The sequence below is a fragment of the Aythya marila genome (genome assembly GCF_965140915.1).
Source record: "Aythya marila genome assembly, chromosome: 2".
NCBI lineage: Eukaryota > Metazoa > Chordata > Aves > Anseriformes > Anatidae > Aythya > Aythya marila.
In genome coordinates this window covers 145,658,640-145,678,932 of record NC_139043.1, presented here as the reverse complement: position 1 = coordinate 145,678,932, position 20,293 = coordinate 145,658,640, and the positions used below count along the sequence as shown (strand labels likewise).

At 42.0% G+C, this 20,293-nt stretch overlaps 2 protein-coding genes across 9 annotated transcripts; one reads left to right on the top strand and one right to left on the bottom strand.

The window, feature by feature from the left end:
- Positions 1-621: 621 nt before the first annotated feature.
- Positions 622-4,798, bottom strand: NDUFB9 (NADH:ubiquinone oxidoreductase subunit B9). Its single transcript, XM_082753658.1, has 4 exons — positions 4,664-4,798; positions 4,148-4,340; positions 1,825-1,938; positions 622-866 (listed from the first exon to the last, which is right to left on the bottom strand). The coding sequence occupies exons 1-4, from the start codon at positions 4,747-4,749 to the stop codon at positions 735-737; spliced, it is 525 nt and encodes a 174-aa protein (XP_082609784.1). The 5' UTR covers positions 4,750-4,798; the 3' UTR covers positions 622-734.
- On the top strand, positions 4,773-19,619 carry TATDN1 (TatD DNase domain containing 1). 8 transcript variants are annotated; one of them, XM_082753654.1, is made up of 12 exons: positions 4,773-4,858; positions 5,503-5,568; positions 6,474-6,523; positions 7,746-7,809; positions 9,036-9,179; positions 9,280-9,322; positions 13,532-13,617; positions 13,744-13,784; positions 15,159-15,235; positions 15,907-15,977; positions 16,884-17,010; positions 19,220-19,348. In XM_082753654.1, the coding sequence occupies exons 1-12, from the start codon at positions 4,837-4,839 to the stop codon at positions 19,239-19,241; spliced, it is 813 nt and encodes a 270-aa protein (XP_082609780.1). In that variant the 5' UTR covers positions 4,773-4,836; the 3' UTR covers positions 19,242-19,348. The 8 variants fall into 8 exon arrangements, with proteins under 8 accessions (XP_082609780.1, XP_082609779.1, XP_082609776.1 ...); XM_082753653.1 differs by lacking the exon at positions 19,220-19,348 and adding an exon at positions 18,946-19,203; XM_082753650.1 differs by lacking the exon at positions 19,220-19,348 and adding an exon at positions 19,479-19,619 and having other exon boundaries at positions 4,774-4,858.
- Positions 19,620-20,293: the final 674 nt, after the last annotated feature.

Sequence of the window (20,293 nt, the reverse complement as noted above, 5' to 3'; positions counted from 1 at the left end):
TGTGTTCTTAGCCCTTTGTAAAGCATTTGTAACTGAGGTAAGTGCAATGCTGGGAGAGCAAGCCCTGTACCAGAGCCCCGTGATGCTTCCTGTGTACGAACACCCCCGACACCTGAGGGGGAGAAGAACCAGCTCCACCAGAGGGCAGGGAACAGCTCCAGCTGCCTCCTAAGACAAACTTTTAGTGGTGGAATATATGAAGACAATTTCTTTGTCCTTTTAAACAAACTCAAGCATGTAGACATACTGAAGATGACAATGTAAAAGCCAAATTAAAATCCTTTTTTTTGTTGTTTTATCTCCAAGCTGGAGATGTTTAGTCCTTAAAACAGATGAAATTAAGCTTATATTTTTTTCTCTGGGAACACGGGTTTTATGCGGATACTTTTTCAGTCCCAGCAGTCAGGTTTTCCAACTCTTGCTGTGAAAGCTGCAGTAAGCATTCAGCTTTCTAGAACTCACTCTGCTGTTAGTATCCCACAAAAATCCCTTCACTGGCTGGTCAAGTATATACCATATACTCCAGGTGCACAGTGTAGATGTTAGCAGTCACCTGTTCTACACCACACCAACTGGAAGTGTGTGCCTGCTGTAGTAGGAGACCAGAAAGTCACAAAAACATTTTCAGTTTCACTTCACTTGGCTTTATTTCGCATGGCAGTAGCATATGTTCACTGGCATACCTACTGCCTACAGAGGAAGGATCACTTCAATTCTCACGTGCAGCAAGGCTTTCACATGGGCATTTCACGGGGCCTTGTCACAAACTGCCACCACAGCGGTGGCAGATGCCCCTCCTTACGAGCAGGAGGCAAGGCTTCAGTCTTTGGACCATCACGTGGAGTTTCCTCTTCTAACTGCTTGACCTAGAACACGAGACAAAAAAAAAAAAAAATGCTTTGGTGCCCAAGAAACTGACCCCATTTCAGGACACAACTAGCAGTAGTGCCTTCAGTTGTCCCCATTACTCATTTACAAACTCAGTAATCACTGCAGGCTCATAATACCTAATTAAGAAGGACTTTCTAAGAGGGAAAAGTGGTTTACAAAAGATTTTGTTACTTAAAAGGTCATCATTTCCTTATAATTCGTGTCTGCCATTGCTAAATAAAGTGCATTCTCTCACTTCTTTGAAAATAAGCAGTTAAATTACAGGTCCTAAAACACTCCCATATGAGTCAGGAGGAGACTTCTATTTTTTCATGCCCCCATCAGCCCATTAGATGTCATCAATAACCATTTCTTGAAGCTGTGTAACTGCTGGCTGCCACTGTGTTAACTCTGATAGAAGTGACACATTACACATAATCCAACTAGTTCTCTACAACCAAATCTAAAAATTTATTTTGGGATAATCAACTTTTTCCAACTGAAGCTCAATTTAAGTTGACCAGAAGTTAGCCTGGATTCCCAAATGATGAAGTCCGTAGTAAATAATTTTTAAAGGTTCGTCCACAACACGTTCAGAGCTTCACAACAGCAGAAGAGGAACTCTCTGCTCATTCATCTCTTCCCATCCCACTTCAGAATTTACTAAAAGAGCTCCAACAGCCCTGCACTAACTGAAAGGATGGCTGTAGGTTTAGCACCCATCAAATTCAGCCATCCAAATTCCCTTCATGGCCTTCAGGAAGCTGTAGCTCAGATCTGTGCACATTTCAGGTCAAGCCAGCATTTCACACTGAAAAGTGTTCTAACAAAGCAGAGCCTAAGACCACAGCAGGCATTCAACATTCTCACTTAAAATATTTTCCAAGAGCACAGCTAAATGCCACACAAAGTGCTTGCTAAAGCAGCTTCCCCTGGCATTGAACAAGCACTGACCTCTTTCTCCCAGCTTTCCTGCTTCAGCTTCTTCCACTGCTCTCTCTTGGCAAAGTAGTCAGGATACATTGCCTTCTCAGAAGGATGCCAGTAATCCAAGCACCATTCAGGAATCTGTTAAAAAACAGCAACAAAGCAATAGCTTTACTATATATGTATATAAAAACATGTAAGATCTATATGTACAATACTAACACATGAAAGAACTGAACACGCTCATTAAACCCGTTATTAAAATGGATAAATAACCCATGAAACAAAGTACGACATACAACCAGCATGTAAGAGCTATCTAGTTTCAGTCATGAGTCACCACACGGCAGAGGGCAGAGCTTTTCATCTGTTTCGTGGATTCTCCTTAGTCAGAGGTGAAGTGATAGCGACTCGCTTAAATCATAGCATCTCCAAGACAGACCCCAGGTCACCTCCCTTTACTCTAAAGCTCCTGAAATAATTCCATCTAGGGGAAAAGATGGATTTTCCTCCCCTCCTATCCCCAAAGGCAGCAGGTTAAAGATCCTTCTCTGCAACTATTAATTCATTTCGTTTGACAGCTCACTTCTGCTCGTCTACAGCTATTCCAAAAATTAGCGGCCTTTAGATCTTGATTATGGTTCAACCTCCAGAGGACTGGCCCAGCTCTGGATGGATATCCTAATAAAAATTGAATTCAGAATTCTGCAGCAGCACGTTGGTTTGCTTGGTTTGGAGAAAAAGAGGCCGAGAGGTGACCTCGCTGCTCCCTGAGCTCCCTGAGGAGGTGGGGAGGGAGGTGCTGATGATGGCAGGACACGTGGGAATGGCACAAAGCTGCGCCAGGGGAGCTTCAGGCTGGACATCAGGAACAATTTCTGCACCGTGAGGGTGGTCAGACACTGGAACTGCCTAGAGAGGTGGTTGATGCCCCAAGCCTGCCAGTGTTCAAGAGGCATCTGGATAATGCCCTCATTAGTGTGCTTTGACTTCTGGCTAGCCCGGAAGAGGTCAGGCAGTGGGGCTAGGTGATCCCTGAAGGCCTCTTTCAATGGAACTATTTTGTTGTACATCACTGGATGTTAATATTTTAAAGATAAGAACACTGACAAAAAAAATAAGGAAAATCTATGTTAAAATTAAGTTGTTTGGGTATCATTATTCATCCAGTGACATTTGCAGTTCCCTGCTGTGATTCTCATTGCTGAATAAAATTTTGGCTTTACGGAAAGAACAGACCAGCTATTAAATACAGATATATACGTACCAAGCACCATTAAAAAACAAAACAAAACAAACAAAAAAAAACACATCTACAATGGACAGTCCCTGATAAACCAAAAAGCCAAACCCTTGATAGCCACTTGCTTAAAGCACAGGCTTAGCATGTAAAACAGGGCAAAGGAAAGAAAAGTAAATCCATTTATATTTCTGTATGAAAACTGATCATTGCTCAACTGACCTTTTTTCTGTTTTGTTTTCACCATTCTCTCTAGTACTACTGAGGCTCATGACCCTGGCATAAGCTTTAGTTCTCTTCTTCCATTCCCACTCGTGTTCTTTTTTTCTGCCTCTAAATCTGTGCCAGGTTCTTTCTTTCACATGGCTTCTTATCTGTAAGGAGCTGATCAGATCTAGTCTTCTGCAGCAGCACCACCTTCAAGATTTGGGAGTAAAAGGGTAGATCTCTAGATCAGTGCTGACGTCTCGTGGTGCATTAAAAGGGAAAACGCCAAAATAGTGAAAATGCTGTGGTTTGTTGTGAAGCCTGTTTTTTCACTAATACATCAAGGGGAGGAGCCAAACTGCAGAGTGCCTTACATTAAGAACAGCACTGCTATTTTTAAGCATACAGCTCACCATAAAATGGCCCTCAAACACTTATTTGGCACTGCAGTGGCTTGAAGGAAACGGTAATTTGTATCATTCCTCAAAATGCTGGAAGAAAGAAGGCCAAGTGAAGAGAAGCTCCCCAGCAGCCAGGCTGACACCAAGCTCTGACAGAACCAGAGACCAGGGCTGTGACCAGACGTCACCACAAAGGGTGGTGCTGCTTCCTCCCTGTCCTCTGTCACTGTCACCAACCCTGTCACTCTGTCTGTCTGACCCATCACCCAGCAGCTTCCAGTTCCTTAAATCCCAGCAAAACCAAGCTGGCCGTCCTCTGACAGAGCAGCCAGCTCCATTTCAAGTGATCACACAAACACAACTCCCAGGCAAGCAATGTGACTCCCAGCACCGAGCTGAACCAAACTGCAGCCATATTAAAGCCTACTTAACACCTTCCCCTTCCTTTCAGGGCCAGAAGAGCGAGGCAAGCACACTGACAGCCACCCCACAGCCCCCTGACCTTGTAGCACTCGTATCTCTCGTAGGAGGTGCCGCCGGGGGAGTCGGGGAAGATGTAGGGCTGGGGGTGCTGGTGTGCCCAGAACTCCTCCTGGCCGGCCTTCAGCAGCTCGGTAGCCTTCACCATGTCCTTCACATCCTTGTTCTTATCGAACCGCTCTCTCAGGAGGCAGGCAAGGTAGCGGTACTTGTCCCTGCAGGCACACGCAGTGCGTAGGGGATAAAAAATAAAAAATAAAACAAACATCACAGAGAAAATGACAACATCGTCTATTAACCCTACACAAAAACAGGGCTCCTGAGGGCCTCACGTCCATAAATCCAGCGCCTTTGCAGGCGCTGACAAGAGGCTGAAGAGACATTTTGGCATTTTCCTCACCCTTTCAGCCACATTTACAGGAAAAAGACGAGGATACCCCCCCCCCAACCCCATGGGGGTCCCGTCTCAGTGGGGAAAGCCGGCGGCGGGGGCTCAGCCCTGCCCCACTCCTTACACCTCGCCGCCTCCCCTCCTCACCGGTGGATGCACCAGGACTCCAGGTGCCGCAGGGACTTCTTGTAGAGGCGCAGCACCTTCTGCTGGTGCGTGAGGTACGCCGCCATTTCGCGCTGCCCTCCCCTTCACCTTCATGCGCTCCGCCTCACGGCAACGTGGCGGCCGGGCGCAGGCGCCGAGCTCCGCCCGCCGCCATGAACCGAGCCAAGCTCATCGGTGAGGGGATGGGTGGCTTAAGGGGGTCCCTATCCGTGTCCCCGTCCCCCTTTTCGTTGTGTCCGCCGAGCCCCGGGTCCCTCCGTGCTCTACCCAGGGTCGGGGCTGAGGGACCCGCTCCCCGCGAGGGGCTGAGCGCTGGCCGCTGTGGTGACATGGCCGGCGCTTCGCCGGGGTTTGTCGTCCTGACCCCCAGCTCCCAGGGATGAGGTTGCCCTTGAGGAGAGGTTAGAGCCGACAAAAAAAGGGTTTGGGGACAGTTATGCCCTCTTTGGGGCTTTCTCTGAGGGGTTGTTGTGCGCTCATTGAGGTCCCCCCTTCCCAAATACAGGGGGTTCCGGCAAGCCCTCGCCCTGCTTTTCGCAGGACAATAATCATTAATTTTATCGAATTGGCTTGGAAGAAAGCGTTCACAGGAACACCGAGTTAAAGGCTGTGTGCCAGTTTTTGCGTTTTGCCTTCCCTCCTACTGCTGAGGTGAATTGGGAAAGCCCAGGTGGTGGCAGTAAGCAGTGCCCAGGAATCTGCCTGCGGTGGTGAGGGCAGCTCTAATGTACGCCTCTAAAATACATCTGGAGTTCTCAGAATGAAATGTGGAATGATGCTAATAACTATGTTTGGTTTTTGTTTGTTTGTTTTTACAGATATCGGTATTAACCTTACAGACCCTATGTTCAGAGGTATCTACAGGGGAACACAAAAACATCAAGGTAAAGTTACTCTTTTTAAAAGGGAAACCTTTTGTTTGTCAGAAAGTAAGACTAGATTTTTTTTTTTTTTCTCCAAAAATAAGATATTGGATTGGAAAGGACCTTAAAGCCTGTCAGGTTCTACCCCCCTGCCCTGGGCAGGGACACCTCCCACCAGCCCAGGCTGCCCAAAGCCCCATCCAGCCTGGCCTTGAGCACCTCCAGGGATGGGGCATCCACAGCTTCTCTGGGCAGCCTGTGCCAGGGCCTCACCACCCTCAGAGTACAGAATTTCTTCCTTTATATCTGATCTAAATCTACCCACTCTTAGTTTAAGCCATTACCATTTGTCCTATCGCTGATTTATCCCAGATAAAGAGTCTCTTTCCATTTTTTTTTTTTATAGGTCCCCTTTAGGTACTGGAAGGTTAAGTTAGATGTTCTAAGCAAAATACGTTTATTTTTTTCCCTACTGAGTTGCTACTATTAAGTTGTCATATAGGTGACTACTTTGAGAGCAAAATGCAATGCTGATGTATTTATATTCAGATAATGTGGAAGAAGCTGATCTGAGAACTGGGAACAATAAACTATCAAAGTATTGCATTGTTGAGTCATAGTTATTAGACGTGATGCTTTTTTCTTTTGCATTCTTCATATATATTAATATTATATATTAAATGTATATGAATATATGCAGATATATATTCAAGAGCCTCCTAAAATATGTGAAGAATATCCACTGATTTTTTGGACTTAGATCAGGTCTTCAGTTAATGTATTCTGTTATTCTTTTTTAAAGCGTGGTTCAAAGATTGTTCATGATAGGAATTTTGACTGCATGAAAAAAAATTCAGTTCAAAAGTAGTTAAATTATGCCATAAAACCTTAAGTTCAATTAGTGATATTTATGTAAAATTTTGCAGATGACCTTTTGGATGTGGTAGAGAGAGCGGTCAAAGTTGGTGTTAAAAAGGTAATTTCTTATAATTAGAAAACTGCTTCAGTATTTTAAACTGCTTTTAAATATTTTGTTTTCATAGTGCTCCAGTATGAAAACAAATGTTTCTGGAACTTGCAATGGAAAATGCACTTTCTTTAGTGCCATAATGCAAAAATATTCTGTGCAGGTAGCATTGTATTTAGGTTGCACAGATCATTAGGTGCTCAGGATATAGTTCAGTACTATAATATGTGATCTGTAGAGTTTCCATTATACAGTTTACACAGAACGATGTTCTCCTCTGACCTATTATAATTGTTTTTTTTTGTTGTTGTTTGTTTGTTTTTTTCCAGAAGTTTTCACATTAGTTATATTATGAGCAACAACTCTTGTCTCTTTTTTATCCTGTGTGACTCTTACTGTACAGTTACTGCTGCAGGTCCAAACAAAAAACTGTGATGGTGAACCTTCAGGTATTTTGATATGTAAAAGTGGCAGAAAAGCTGAAAGTACCTGTGAAATGTTATGGTTGATACACCTGAATGTCTGCTAGTAAATATTGGCAAGTTTGTAACTGTTACCTTGAGATCAGTGTTCTCAGCAGTGGACCACACTGCTTTAGTTATAATACTCTAGCCTGCCTATATGAGCATCTCTAAATTCAATATGTTATAAAGGAAAAAATATGAATTAAAGTAAAATGTATCACACGCTGTTATGGGCTGTTCTGCTGTACTGATAGGCTGGATCATTAGAAATAAAGAAATAAACCCTCCTCTAGAAGAGGAACAGCCATCTTGATGGTTTGCTGAAAGGCTCTTGTCTGAAAGAGTGGGAAACGAACCGAGATGCAAAAAGAAAGCACTGCTGATGGGGAAGGTACCACACTGCAGCGAATACAGAATCATCGTCCCTTCTGCTGTATTTGTATGTGCTACAGTGACTCAAAATTTCTTGAGTCATTGTCTTAGAACTTAGCATTGCTGCAAATAGAAGTATTTTACTCATTTAATGGTGTGAAATAATTAGTATAAAAGGTACTTGATTTAAAAAAAAAAAACAATTTCTGCTACCTAGACTATTTCCTAGCTCCTGAGGACCATTGAGATGTGTTACTGAATTATGAAACTTTGTCATATATATATTAGTAATTGCCTTCTCTTGTTTTCTCTCTAGATTCTTAGTTCTGAGTGTTTTCTTACACATTGTGTTTGGTGTTCAAAGCAGAATGTACTGACAGTACTTTTCTTTCAAGTTTTTGATCACAGGTGGGAGTCTACAAGATAGTAAAGATGCATTGCAGCTGGCACAGACCAATGGTATGTTTGCTTTGAACTTATGTTGTCAGTCAAAAATACAATCTTCACAGAATTAACAGTTTAAAAGGAACAGCCCCTGGAGTTTACAGAATCTCAGATTAAAATAAAAAAAAAATCATGTTTCAGAGTGGAATAAATGCATTGTGCGTGGCTTTATGGTGCTATTTATATCCCTGGGTGATGGAAGCAATTGGCCATTGCTCTATTTTCTATTTATAGATAATTTGATGTTTAGAAAAAGCAAACTACACGTGTTTCTGGAAGCAGAAAGTTTTTGCCAAGGCTCTCTTCCAGAAATAATCTGAAATGCTTGTATGATGTGGAATGTAAGTTTCTTTGTGATTTTTCTTTTTAGTGTAATTCACCAGTCTATCATGACCAGCTGAACAGCAGAGCTGCCTTCCTCTTTACTGTTCTCATGGTTTTCCCTTTTTTTCCACTGAAAGGACTACGTCCTTCCCTTTCCTCCTTAGGCAAATATCATTCCACTGATTACTTAAAGATGTATTTGAACTGCAAAACACACATTAAAGTACTGTTTACAGAAAAAAATCATAAAGTAATTTAGGTCAGAATGAACCTGAGGGGGAAACCTGTTCCAACTGAATCCACCTCCCCACCTCCATCAAAGCAGGACCAACTTTCATACTAGCTCAGGGCCTTTATATACGTGTGTGTATATATGTATGTATATATTTTCCTCCTGTGCTCGTACATTCTTTGTAAAGGCAGTTTTAGTGTTGGCACATCTTTTAGTGTTGGCACTGAGGTAGTCTGGATTGGATTTTTGGATAAATCAGGCTAGGTGTTGCTTGCAAAATTCATTAATAGCTAACTTGGAGGTGTGAAGGGAAATCACATACCGCCTACAGATCTTACAGCTGAGGGTAACCTGATTTCTAGGTGATCTCAAGAGGTAGGTGCCTTTGAACCTCAACAGTTCTGTGATTTGTTCAGGGCTGCTGCACCAGAATAGTTTACCTCAGTACTGCATCGAAACGATGGGCAGTAAAGAGAAGCCTCCAGCCCTGAATAGAGACGCTGTCTGGCATCATTAAAGCACAGAGTGTCAGTGTAATAAAGTCATAAATACATTCAGAAGGAGTTTCCTTCTAAAGTTGAGAGCAATAAGGAAAAAAAAAAAAGTTCAGATACTGGCTATACTTTACATAAACTCATTTTTTTTCTTATTTTACTTAAAACCTTCTAATGTTGTCTTGCTTTAGATATGTTTTACAGTACAGCTGGCTGCCATCCCACACGATGCGGAGAATTCGAGCAGGGTAGCCCGGACCAGTATTTATCTGAATTAAAAAATCTGATTGAAAAAAATAAGACAAAGGTAATAGCAGTTGGAGAATGTGGCCTAGGTAAGTGTTACCTTAGTGTTTTGATATTATTTTTTCCTTCGGTAAATGAAAAAGTCCTGTCACCCTAACTAACTGGGGGCTTTGTTCTTTCCAATTGTAGATTTTGATAGATTAGAATTTTGCCCAAAGGACACCCAACTCAAGTAAGAAACTTTGCATGACTCTAAGTTGACTTTGTAGCAATTTACAGAAATGTTTTCTGTCTGTTATTCTCCTGAGTAGCATTTTGTATAGTTCTGCAATTTGCTTGTGTTTTTTTTGTTTGTTTGTTTGTTTTTAAACAAAAATGTGACTTTAAAGGAGGATGCCTGCATTGAAGAAGTGCTTTGCTCTCCATTTTGCTGTCTGCCTGGTATTGACTTACACGTCCTTTTGTGTAAAATCCATCAGATTTTGTTGGTTTCTGGGTATGGCAGATACTCGTTCTTGCTAATACTGAGGAACCCTTGAAGGCTCATAGGAAGAATAATATAATTGTGGTGCGTGAAAGAAGAATTAGGTTGTTGGAGTGGAAGGTGTGGGGGAGGGAACAGAGCTGTCAAAAAGGATAAGTGAGCAGTGGAGAAAAGGAAGCCTTTACTAAGGGCAGTGCTTGCTGAGATGGGTGAGAGCTGATGAAAAAAAGAACCTGAGGAGCTGGAGAGAGCTGTATATTGAGGTAATCTGTGCAGCAGAGATACTGGGTGGAAGAAACACCTAAAATCAGCTCACATTTTCTTAGTGAAAACCTCTGTCTACAGAGAGAACTGTGGACAGAGATAAGTGTAGGAAGAAGTGAATGATTCATCCCTCACCTCATTTGAATTTATGAATTATCTTGCATATCACTGCAATGAGCAGATGTAGTCACTGGGGGGCAGTGGTTAGGTGTGGTTTTTCTAATTGCCACATGTTCTCAGTGGGTAGTTAGTCATTTCTTTGTAATGCTACAGTCATACAGTAAAATATTCACTGAATTGGACAGATTTTTTTTTTCTTGGTAGCATTCTACCTGTACATTCATCCCGTACAGCAACTTCACTGGTGTATACTGTGAAGAAGTGCTATTCATAAAAAATAAATAAAATAAATAAATAAACACCTGCTTATTTTCTGTGGCGAGCTAAGACACTGGAGGAATATCCTATTTTAAGATCCTTGATGCTCTTGAAAGAAAATTTAAGGAATATAAATGTGATTGTCCTTACCTAATGAACTGTAGCTGACAACCTGTAGCGAAAATAGTCTAACTGGGTGGATTGAAATTGGGCTGCAAGGCAAGAGGTGACAGGGTGGAACAGAAATCACTCCTAAAGTGGTAGGTGAATCCTTACTAATTAAGGTTGATAATGATGGAAAGTCTTTACCTGAGCTGTTTGGGTGAATCAAATGAAACACATAAATCTAGCTCCAAAGAGCTCTTTTGAAAGCCCTTGCTGGAAGTTGCAGGTAGAAGGAGGTGAGTGATGAAGAAGCCCAAAGCAAAAAATGCAAGGGAGCAAAGAACTGCTGAAAGCCTCAAGGACAGACGGCTGCAAACATTGTGTTTGCAAACTCCTTATCTCCTAAACAGGCGGCTTTCCATGCTGTTCACCTTTATGTGTTTGTGAAGTGTGGTCGGGGTGTTTGAGGTTAGTTTGTTTTTGGTTTTGTTCAGTCAGTATTGGGTTGGGTACGGTCATGACCTTTAACAGGCTGGAGAGCAAGTTCTTCAAATTAATGCTCCGTGTGTGCTTGATAAATGAACAGAAGAGGAAGGTGAAGTGTGAAACGCAGCACAGCTGCTGGTGGGCAGCACACCAGCTGTCAGCCTGGCTGCAGCTCAGGTGGTGGAGCAGCCGCTAGGATGGCTGTCAGGAGTTACCCAGTGGAAGTGGGGTGTGACAGTTTCCCTGTGGGTAGTATCTGAGTGTGACCTCCAGTTTATTTAGCATCTAATCATGATTTTTTTCTAGTTATCCTGTGTTTCCTTCTGAATAATTTCCGCCTGTAAAGATGGAAATGATTGTTTCATCCCATTTCTGGGGTTGAAAAGCTAATAAAGATGAAATTCCTTTGCTGAAGCACCACTGGGAACTCTTTGTCTGAAGCTTTCACCATTTTCTTAACTTGTCCAGCAGTAAGTGGTGATTTGAATGGTAGGTGAAGGTGGTGCCTCCGTGTTATGCAGAAGATCACATTATAAACGGACTGATGAGTGTATAGAAATTTATCTTCTGTGCTGTTGAGATGGGTTTACGGGGCTCAGGGGCAGGGAAAGCAGCAGCTGCAGCTCTGTTAGTGCCTTGGTTCCAAACCTGGAAGTACCGCAGAGTTTAATCTTTGTGGTCAAAACTATATCTGCAAACAAACATGCAGGAATGTTCTCAAACTTCCTTGTTGAGAAGAAACAGAGCGAGCACTGAATGAGTCTCATCCGAAAGAAGGTGGCTGCTCCTTAAGTACTGGAGCCAGTGAAGTTTGGGTGCCTGCTGATCTGTATTGTTGCATTCTAATCACTGTATCTCCGATTTCTTTACAGTTTTCCATAGTTTTTTTCATAGTTTCTTCCCTATGTTTTTTTCTTTCCTTTTTCTTTTTCTTCTCTGGGAACTTCCCCATCAACCTCTTCTGCAGCTAGATACAGAAGAAGCTGACATCACCTTCCTGTTTGTAGGGGCACTTAACTGTGAGAGGGGTACTGGTCTCGGAGGTACAAAATTAGACTGCAGTTGGCCCGTGGGTTACTCATGGGGGTTATTTGCAGCTCAGTCTCCAAACCTCATTTTCATATGAAATGAGTCTTCTAAAGAATGAAAATCGACCAATTGTAGCTATTTAACTGCAAGAGTAATCATGAGTTGCAATTAAATTTATATTTAGTCAATCTAAACTAAGCACAGTATCTAAGACTAAAGAGAAAAATTCTTAGTAGGGGTAACTCCTCCTGAATTTTCCTGTCAGTTTTTAATGTTAAGTCCATTTCTCTTCCGCCTGTTTTATCTCAGAGATCCACACTGATGCCCAAGGAAGTTAACTTTTATCACAGAAATAGCAACCTGCAGTACACAGAAAAGTGAGAATTGCACAAATCAAAATGACAGGTGGTGCTACCTTTTTTTTGTTTGTGTCTACTTCTTATTTGTGTGTTATAAAGGTGTAAAACTAATGGTGTGCTGCCATTTTCTCCTGTTCCATGTGAGTCATACACAGTGGCATGTAGACACCAGCTTGCCTAATGGTGGGAATGCCCCTAGGCTGCTTTTCACCTAAAGCAGCCCCACATGTGCACACAGACCCCGACTGCTGGACAGACAATGTTGTCCTTCTGTCCTGCCCAAGTAACATCATTTCTCATGTTACATATGGCTACTGAGTCAGGTCTGCACTGGTGGCCCTCTGCCATGTCTAAATTCCTCTCATCTGTTTCCTGAGCGCTTTCAATTTGCATGTTTGGGTGTAGTGTGACAGACAAAAAGAAATGGTGAAGGATAATTAATGCTCGGGGGTCAGAACTAGCTGAAATGGCACGTGACAGGATCAGGTCAGAGCTAACTAGTTCCCTTTAGAAACTGGCTGCCTATTTACCTCCCCTCTGCCCACGTTTTTATGTCTCTCCATAGGCTGGCTGCCTCGCTGTCACTGCTCCTTCAAAGGGAAAACTAGAAGTGGAAGGTAGGAGAAGGATAAAAATGAGTGAAAAGGAAGGGATGCAGGCACACAACAGGGAGGAGAATTGGAAGGAGTGAAGGCAACGAGCAGAACAGGGCAGAAGTAAGATGCCTGATACTGGTACTCATTCCACCCCAAGAAAAGCAAGACTGCCCTTCATGCAAGAGCAACCAAAAACTCCAAACTGTTACTTCTCAGGCCAGCCAGCTCGGCTGCATGGTTTTGGCCATTTGAGGCTACAGAAGTTCTCACAATGCTCCCTCCCTCACCCTTCCAGCTTTTATGAACGCTTCTTGAAATAGCGGTCTCCATGCGGTACGCTCTCTTCCATTCCTGAAATCTCAAAACCTCGTGGAGAGAACAGCCAGTTCCTGTTTCATTACAAATATCTAAATAAAACCAAGCTCCACCAAGACCCACTCTACATGAGGTTTGCACCCTTTGCAGATATATTTATGCCTTCTTCCAGCGCTGATGCTCCTGACCACTTCTTACCCACCTTCAGGAGCAGGTCACTACTGTATGAATGAATATACAATGAGGAAGAGTTTCTTTTAAACTTGAGCTCTTAAACTGTACGAGTGATAGCTTTTGCATGGCAAATCTATTAATTCAGTCTTCACCTCTGGAGGGCAAAAACGTACAAGCACTGGAAAAAAAACTGTTCTGCTATATTTAGCCTTAGACTGAGTTTCTGTTTAAAAGTGATTTTTATTTTACAGATATTTTGAAAAACAATTTGACCTGTCAGAGCAGACAGGACTGCCCATGTTTCTTCACTGTAGAAACTCGCACGCTGAATTTTTAGGTGGGTTTTGTTTGAGAGTTTCAAGCACTAATAAATGCTGAATATGAAAAGTCTAGAAACCTGAATCTTTCACCTTTGTCTGTTGCAGAGCTCTCTTACATTTTATTTATTTATTTCTTTTCATAGACATAATGAGAAGAAACAGAGAGAGATTTGTTGGAGGGGTGGTAAGTTCGGACGTCAGAGTGGGTTTCATTTTTACCTGCATGTGTTTTGTGTGTGGAGGATGTGTGTGAGTGCAGTCACGGGACTTCTTGTTTGTCATGGAGCCTGGGTATGCCTCCAGTTACACGCTTTCAGCTATTACAAATCAATATCAGCAATCCAGTCCCATTTTTTGGTATTTCTAAATTACTTCGGTATTTTTGTTTTCATTGCTTATTCAACAGTTGTTGTTTTTAGGGAGGGTGCTGCAAGGTAAGAGGATAGGCTGAGAAAAAGCTCTGCAGCTGACATGAACAGTTTTTCTTGGCCTGTCAGAGGACAGTTTAAGCACCTTATAATTGACGTTGGCCTCTTGCCAATTCTGCAGTGTCCATAACTGCAGTGCCTTCAGACCACAGATAATTTGGATGTATGTCCCCAGTGGAAGCCATAACCTCAGACATTTGCTTCTGACATCAGACATTTTCAAATTACATCCAGATGTGACTTTTCATTGCTTTCTGTCTTTAGATATTCAAATCGTGTGCTTTAATTCAAAAGCATAGCAGGAAAAAAACTTTGGATGAGATGATTAAGAAAGTCCAGCAACCCCATTATGGCAGGGCCTTTCCAAAAGTAATACAAGTTTGGATTATTCTGTGCCACTAACATCAGGCCGCACATCTTACCCGAATATCACAGTCCCCAAGTTTCCCCGTTGTCACCACAAAAACCTTCCCCAGCTCAGTGCTTGTCACGCTATGCTCTTACTTCATACTGCGCAGCCTCGCCTTCCTTCCTCTCTTATACAAAGCTGGTACCAAGTAGAGAAGTGAGGAACAGGCACCCTCTGCCATGGGTCATTCCCCTTGCAGTTTCCAGACGTGTTCTGGTTTGCGCCTTGTGGCCTGTCACTTGCCTCTCTAGTTGCTGGATGACCGTATGGCACAGACTACCCGCTTGCTGCGGACTGAGGTCTGTGAAGAACATGAAGCTGGCCCTTGTTCTCCCTGACAGCGTCCTGGAGGGATTGCAGAGGCAAGAACATAAAAGTTCAGCACAGACGGGGTTGGGGATTGTTCCCTGTATGGTGCCCCACCTTCCAGCTGTCAGCTACGGGAAGTTCCTGGGCCAAAAGCAGGATCACTGAGTGGGCCTTTTCTGTGTACATTTGTCACTAATAACACGTGGTGAGCAGTTTTATTGCAGCGTGAGCTTTGCCTAAATTCAGAATCAGATGCACCACGTCCCATCTCTGTCTGAATTGTTGAGTAATGCACTCTGTGCACAGGTATTCATGACACAGATACATACCAGCGTGTACTTGTATATGACTGGAGATTTAGGTGAAGTCTGTATTTCTATTACATGCACAAACATATATTTATGCCTTCTAGGTTCATTCTTTTGATGGCACAAAGGAAGAAGCAGCAGCTATAATAGATTTGGATCTTTACATTGGAATAAATGGCTGGTGAGTTATTTACAGGAAATAAAGCTATTTTAAAGTGTCAGCTGCAGTGAACTCATTACTTTCTTTTAAACGATGAGGTCAAGTTTTCAAAGCTCAGTAGGCCCTTAATCGGCTGACAGATTTAGAATTGCACTCGTTAATCTCTTAGCTACGAAAAGTTCCTAACTCACAGCTCAGGAAGTTAATTGAGCCTTGGGTCCTTTCTGCTACCCTCCGATCAATCCTTGTTCGTAAATAAATAAGGACTGAACGTGGAAGCAGGCTTTCTGTGAGGCACCTTTAAAATAAAATAGCGTAGTTTGAAGTTGCTGTGTTAAATCCAGGAGTAAAGCAAATGCAACCTGATCGGCCTTATGGACTGGTCTCACAGGCTCAACCTCAGCAGTCATCTGGTCAAAAGTCAGCCAGCCTGACTTCAAGTTGCATGGCTTGGTGAGGGCTGGGCAAGGGAGGCAGCGCGGGTGGGGGTTCTGCTTACATACCAGGTCAAGCCAGCTTCACTGTGTAGCTCCAAATCTGCTGTTCTCTGCAAGGTTTGAAGTTGCAGGAGCACTTTTAAAAGTAAAACAGATTTTATTAATTATTTAGGAGGCTGCTTTTGCTACAGAACAACAAGCAAAGTAATTAAACTTTTTTTTTTTTTTTTTTGTAACCAAACTCTGATCTTCTAGTTCCTTGAAAACAGAAGCCAACTTGGAAACCCTGAAATCAATTCCTAGTGAACGATTAATGATAGAGACCGGTAAGATTTTATATCTTGCTCAGCAGTTGGTGACTTAAGTGCTCTTAGGCAATAAGATGTGTGTGCACAGCAATGATAAGGCAGGATCAGGAATTGAGGAGTCAGGAGTAGAAAAAGGGCTGCCAGTTGCTCTGCTTTGGAAGAGAGTTCACAGGCTCCTTCTCAGCCTTCTGCTAGAGGTAAAAAGCTGCCTTGCCAGCTTCTGACATGACAGGGGAAGATGAAAAGGACAAATGAACAAGCCCACATTCCCAGTTGTATTGAGATACCAAAATCCTGCTGGAGTGGTGGAAATGGACCGTATGCAGGGCGATGGCTACGATGTCTGACCAGTAGCAGCAGTAATGGCAACGGAAACAGCAGCTCTATAAATGGAACGAGCTGGGAGAAGGCTTCAGTTCCCCTCTTGGGCTAATGAGCAGTGATTTTAATTTACTGAGCAGGGGTGGGATTTTTTTTGCACATACATTTTACATATGAGTAACTGTCCATTAAAAAAGCAGTATTTATTTGAATTTCTCAATCTGAGAGAAGGGGAAAAAAAAAAAGCAAACTGCCTAAAACCTTGCATTTATTTGTACGTAAAATATAAACCAGTTAAAAAACAGGAACTTTCAGTGGAACAGATGCAGTGTATGTCACCATCTTTGTCACGCCAGTGGAAGTTAGTGCTATATATTATTGTTGCTGATACTTCAAAAAGCAAACTTCTAAGATAATGGTATGAAAATACGAAGATTGTTAAGATATTAAATTGCCCAAATCTCTTAAATTCCGTTTTGAACTGGAAGTCATTGCTAGAAAGAATTTGCTAGAGCTTTTGTATGTGGACACAGTTGATTAAACCATCTCATGGTATTCTCAAGTGATTGCATGCTCCTAACTCTGTCTTTCAAATGAAACTAGATGCGCCTTGGTGTGGAGTGAAAAATACCCATGCTGGATCAAAATACGTAAAAACGACATTTCCTACCAAAAAGAAATGGGAAATAGGGCACTGCTTGAAGGACAGAAACGAACCCTGCCATATAATGTAAGTGTGCTGCTGTAGTAGTACGAAAAGTACTTCAAATGTCACGGGGGGGAAAAAAGCAACAGTTCACTGGAAGTGTAGCAAATAGAAATGAGTATAAACTTATTGAAACTTATGTAAGGTATTGCTTAACTGAGTAATTAATGAGTAATTATGAGTAATGGGTCGACACACAGATCAGAGAAAGAAACTCCTAGGGGTACAGGACATAGAATTTAGATGTACAGAAACTTGGTTTCCTGCCACCTCTTTGTAATGCATCCTCCCAGAGGTGGGAAAAGCAAGGAAACGTGCCCTTGTTTTAGTGAAAATGTTTAGTTATCTCCGTTAAATAGTTCTGGCAGATGAAATGCCTGAAGTTTTATGACTGTTAGCACAATCTGGTTGGTGTCACAGCAGGCTTCTCTGTCATCTTCTCATTATCAGCTCCTGGAAAAGGAGTTCAGGAAGGTTTCTTGTGGCGTAGCGCCTGAATGACTTCAGTGCAGCAAGTAAAGTTCACGGCTGTACTTATACAGCTGCAAAGCCTGTTTGTGTGATCAAAAGATCTTTTCTTTGCTGGGAAGCCTCTATGTATTTCTCCGAAAAGTTGTGTAAATGACCTGTTTGGAACTGGATTTTGAAATAGTTCTCACAATGCTACGGAAGAACCTAGGAATTTGGCAGTGTCTAAACAAGAGGTTATGTGACAGCTGAGGGCAGTGCCGCGTTTTTGAGAGACCTGAAGAAACTTCAGAGAAAAAATTGATCGTGCTAAAGCTTACACAATGACTCTACCAGTGTGCAGATATATTTCTGTGCAGTTACTTTGCTCTGTAATACGCTTTGAAATTAATTTTATTTTGAACCCAACACTAGCACAGGGCTATTTCAGTACTGAGGCTTTCTGAGGTCAGTCCATGACTGTGGGGTAGGGAAGAGAGCAACCGAAAAACAAAATCTTGTTTAGCTTAACCTTATTTCAAACCAACTGTCCTTTTAAAATTAATTATAACCTTTACTGGATGTAGATTAGTAACCTGAGAACCTCTTAAACCTTAGGAAGCGCAGTATTTTGTGACTTCTCGAGCAGCATGATCTGTTGTGAGTGGAAAGGTAGCGTGAGGCCACAAACTATATTTAATATTTAGGGTATAGATGCTGTTTAATATAGCTCTGTTGGCAGGAGGGTTTTTCCACTTGTCTTTTTTTGGTGGTGAATGGGGGCGGGGGGGACAGCTTTCAATTTTGCTGGTGATTTTATATATATATATTTTATATATATATATAAATAACTGCACTACCCCCCATGGAAGCTATTTTTATTGAAATTCTAGCCACCAGAGGCTTTTTTTTCTCTCCCGCAGTTTTCATACACACAATGTCACAGAAACTTGTAGGATGCTACAATAATACACCCTACTGCATCCTTGTGAGGGTCGGTACCTGAAAGCCCCACCAAAACTCTTCAGGGCTGAAATTCTTTGATATTTGGCAGATATTTCTGTGTAGGCCCGATTTTACCCCATCTTCTCTTGAACATCTCCTTAAACCAAGAAGCTGTTTGGCTGCAAAGCACGTGAGTGGGCATGAAATGGGCTAATTCTTCACCGAGGAAAATACCAGTATGAAAGGAATAGTTGGGAGCAACTTTTTCTACTCTGCCTCCTTCAAAAAGAAGTTTAACTATTGTGTAAGTTGTGGCAAACATCCAGAACCCAAACACCATTGAACTTGAGGTCCTTCATCTATATTACAAAGCAGCTTGCTTGCTTTCCTACTGCTAGGGAAAAAAATAAAAAGCCTGTTAGGAATTGTACAGAATGTACACTATTTTTCTGTACACACAAGCATTAGGAAATCAAGAAAAAAAGTACAGAGACAAGGTTGTGGCTTGTTTTTGTCTTACAGAGTGTTACTACTACTCATTCAATTTATTTTGCCACCTTTTCCCAGGTTGTATCAAGGCCACAGGCCTTTTATAGTTCTCATTTAACATCGACTGCTACTACCTGCGTGTAGTCCTCACAATCTAGAGGAAGGGGAGGTTGCAATGACCTCTTTTGGCAGCTGTGCTCTCGGGTAGGTTTATAGCTGGAATTTAAGCTTTGCCATAAACCCGTTTGTTTATAGTGCAGCTTTAACCTTGAAAGGAGGTTAATGAATTTCAGTCTGAGGAATCAAGACCGCTGATAAAGACATGCACAAAGTGACACTTTCTTTGAAACAGAAGGCTGTTTAATAACCTCTGAACAAGAGTCAAAAGACCAAAGATGAATCTGTACCAGGGAGCAACCCGTGTTCAGGGAATGGACGTCAGTGACTTAGAAGTGAAGCTGTTTGCAGGTTTGAGCATCTTACCCTGGTGCTCTCAAAGGAGGTTTTTATTCCAGGTGAATCTTAGTTCCTGATGTACATACAGATGTGACAGTCTGACGTATGTTCAGTGCTGAGTTTCAGCGTCTCTAATACCCATCTTTCTTTTTTAGTCAAATCCTGGAAATAATGGCAGCGGTAAGAGAAGAAGACCCGCTCGAGTTGGCCAATACGCTATATAACAACACTATTAAAGTCTTCTTTCCAAATATGTAAAGTTGTTCTTCTTACGCTCACTCAGCATAACTTAAGACTGATCATATCTGCAAGTTCTCATCAATGGAAGCCAGTATGTAGTGCTTTTTTTGTACAAGATTAAAGCTGATTTTGAAAAAGGTGGTCTGCAGTGGTACAGTTTCTCAGCCCTATTTCCTTTGCATCAAGATTGAGGATCAATTTTTAAGATAGTCTAAGCTAGCAGCTCTTGTTAATACGTGTATGCGTTGCAAAATGAATACCAGGCTGCTGAGTTCACATGTAGAATACTTCAAGTTACTACTGGTAATTCAGAAGTGCTTAACAAATCAAGTGCATGCTTTACTACTTTACCCCAAAGCTTAACAGGTTCAGTTTTTTGTTCTGCATACACAAATGCTGTAGCATTAAGCCTACCAGCCTATTTTTTTTTATTTTTATTAATACAACTCACTAGTTTTTAAGCAATAAAGCTCTGCTAATACTGAATTTGTAAGTAAAGCTACTTTGGTTCAGGCTTTTCGTTTCTGATTGGAGCTGTTGAACAGTCTGCTTTCACCAATAGTTTTCCTTTACATCCAGAACTCATTGATCAGGGATTACTGCTATACAGTCTTTGGCACAGCATTCTCACTACATCAATTAAAGAGTGTTTTTCCAACCATCTTAAAAACATGAAAACATTTTATTCCATGTACAATAATGTACATAATTTAAGGTGGTCATGAAAGAG

Bases quoted from the DNA above. Each gene is read 5' to 3' on its own strand.
- NDUFB9 (XM_082753658.1), bottom strand. From the start codon at position 4,749: ATGGCGGCGTACCTCACGCACCAGCAGAAGGTGCTGCGCCTCTACAAG. The intron at 4,341-4,663 runs GTGAGGAGGGGA...GTGTGCCTGCAG, and splicing joins GAGTCCTGGTGCATCCACCG to GGACAAGTACCGCTACCTTG. The intron at 867-1,824 runs GTCAGTGCTTGT...CTCGTGTTCTAG, and splicing joins AGGAAAGCTGGGAGAAAGAG to GTCAAGCAGTTAGAAGAGGA.
- TATDN1 (XM_082753650.1), top strand. From the start codon at position 4,837: ATGAACCGAGCCAAGCTCATCG. The intron at 5,569-6,473 runs GTAAAGTTACTC...AAAATTTTGCAG, and splicing joins GGGAACACAAAAACATCAAG to ATGACCTTTTGGATGTGGTA. The intron at 13,618-13,743 runs GTGGGTTTTGTT...TTCTTTTCATAG, and splicing joins CTCGCACGCTGAATTTTTAG to ACATAATGAGAAGAAACAGA.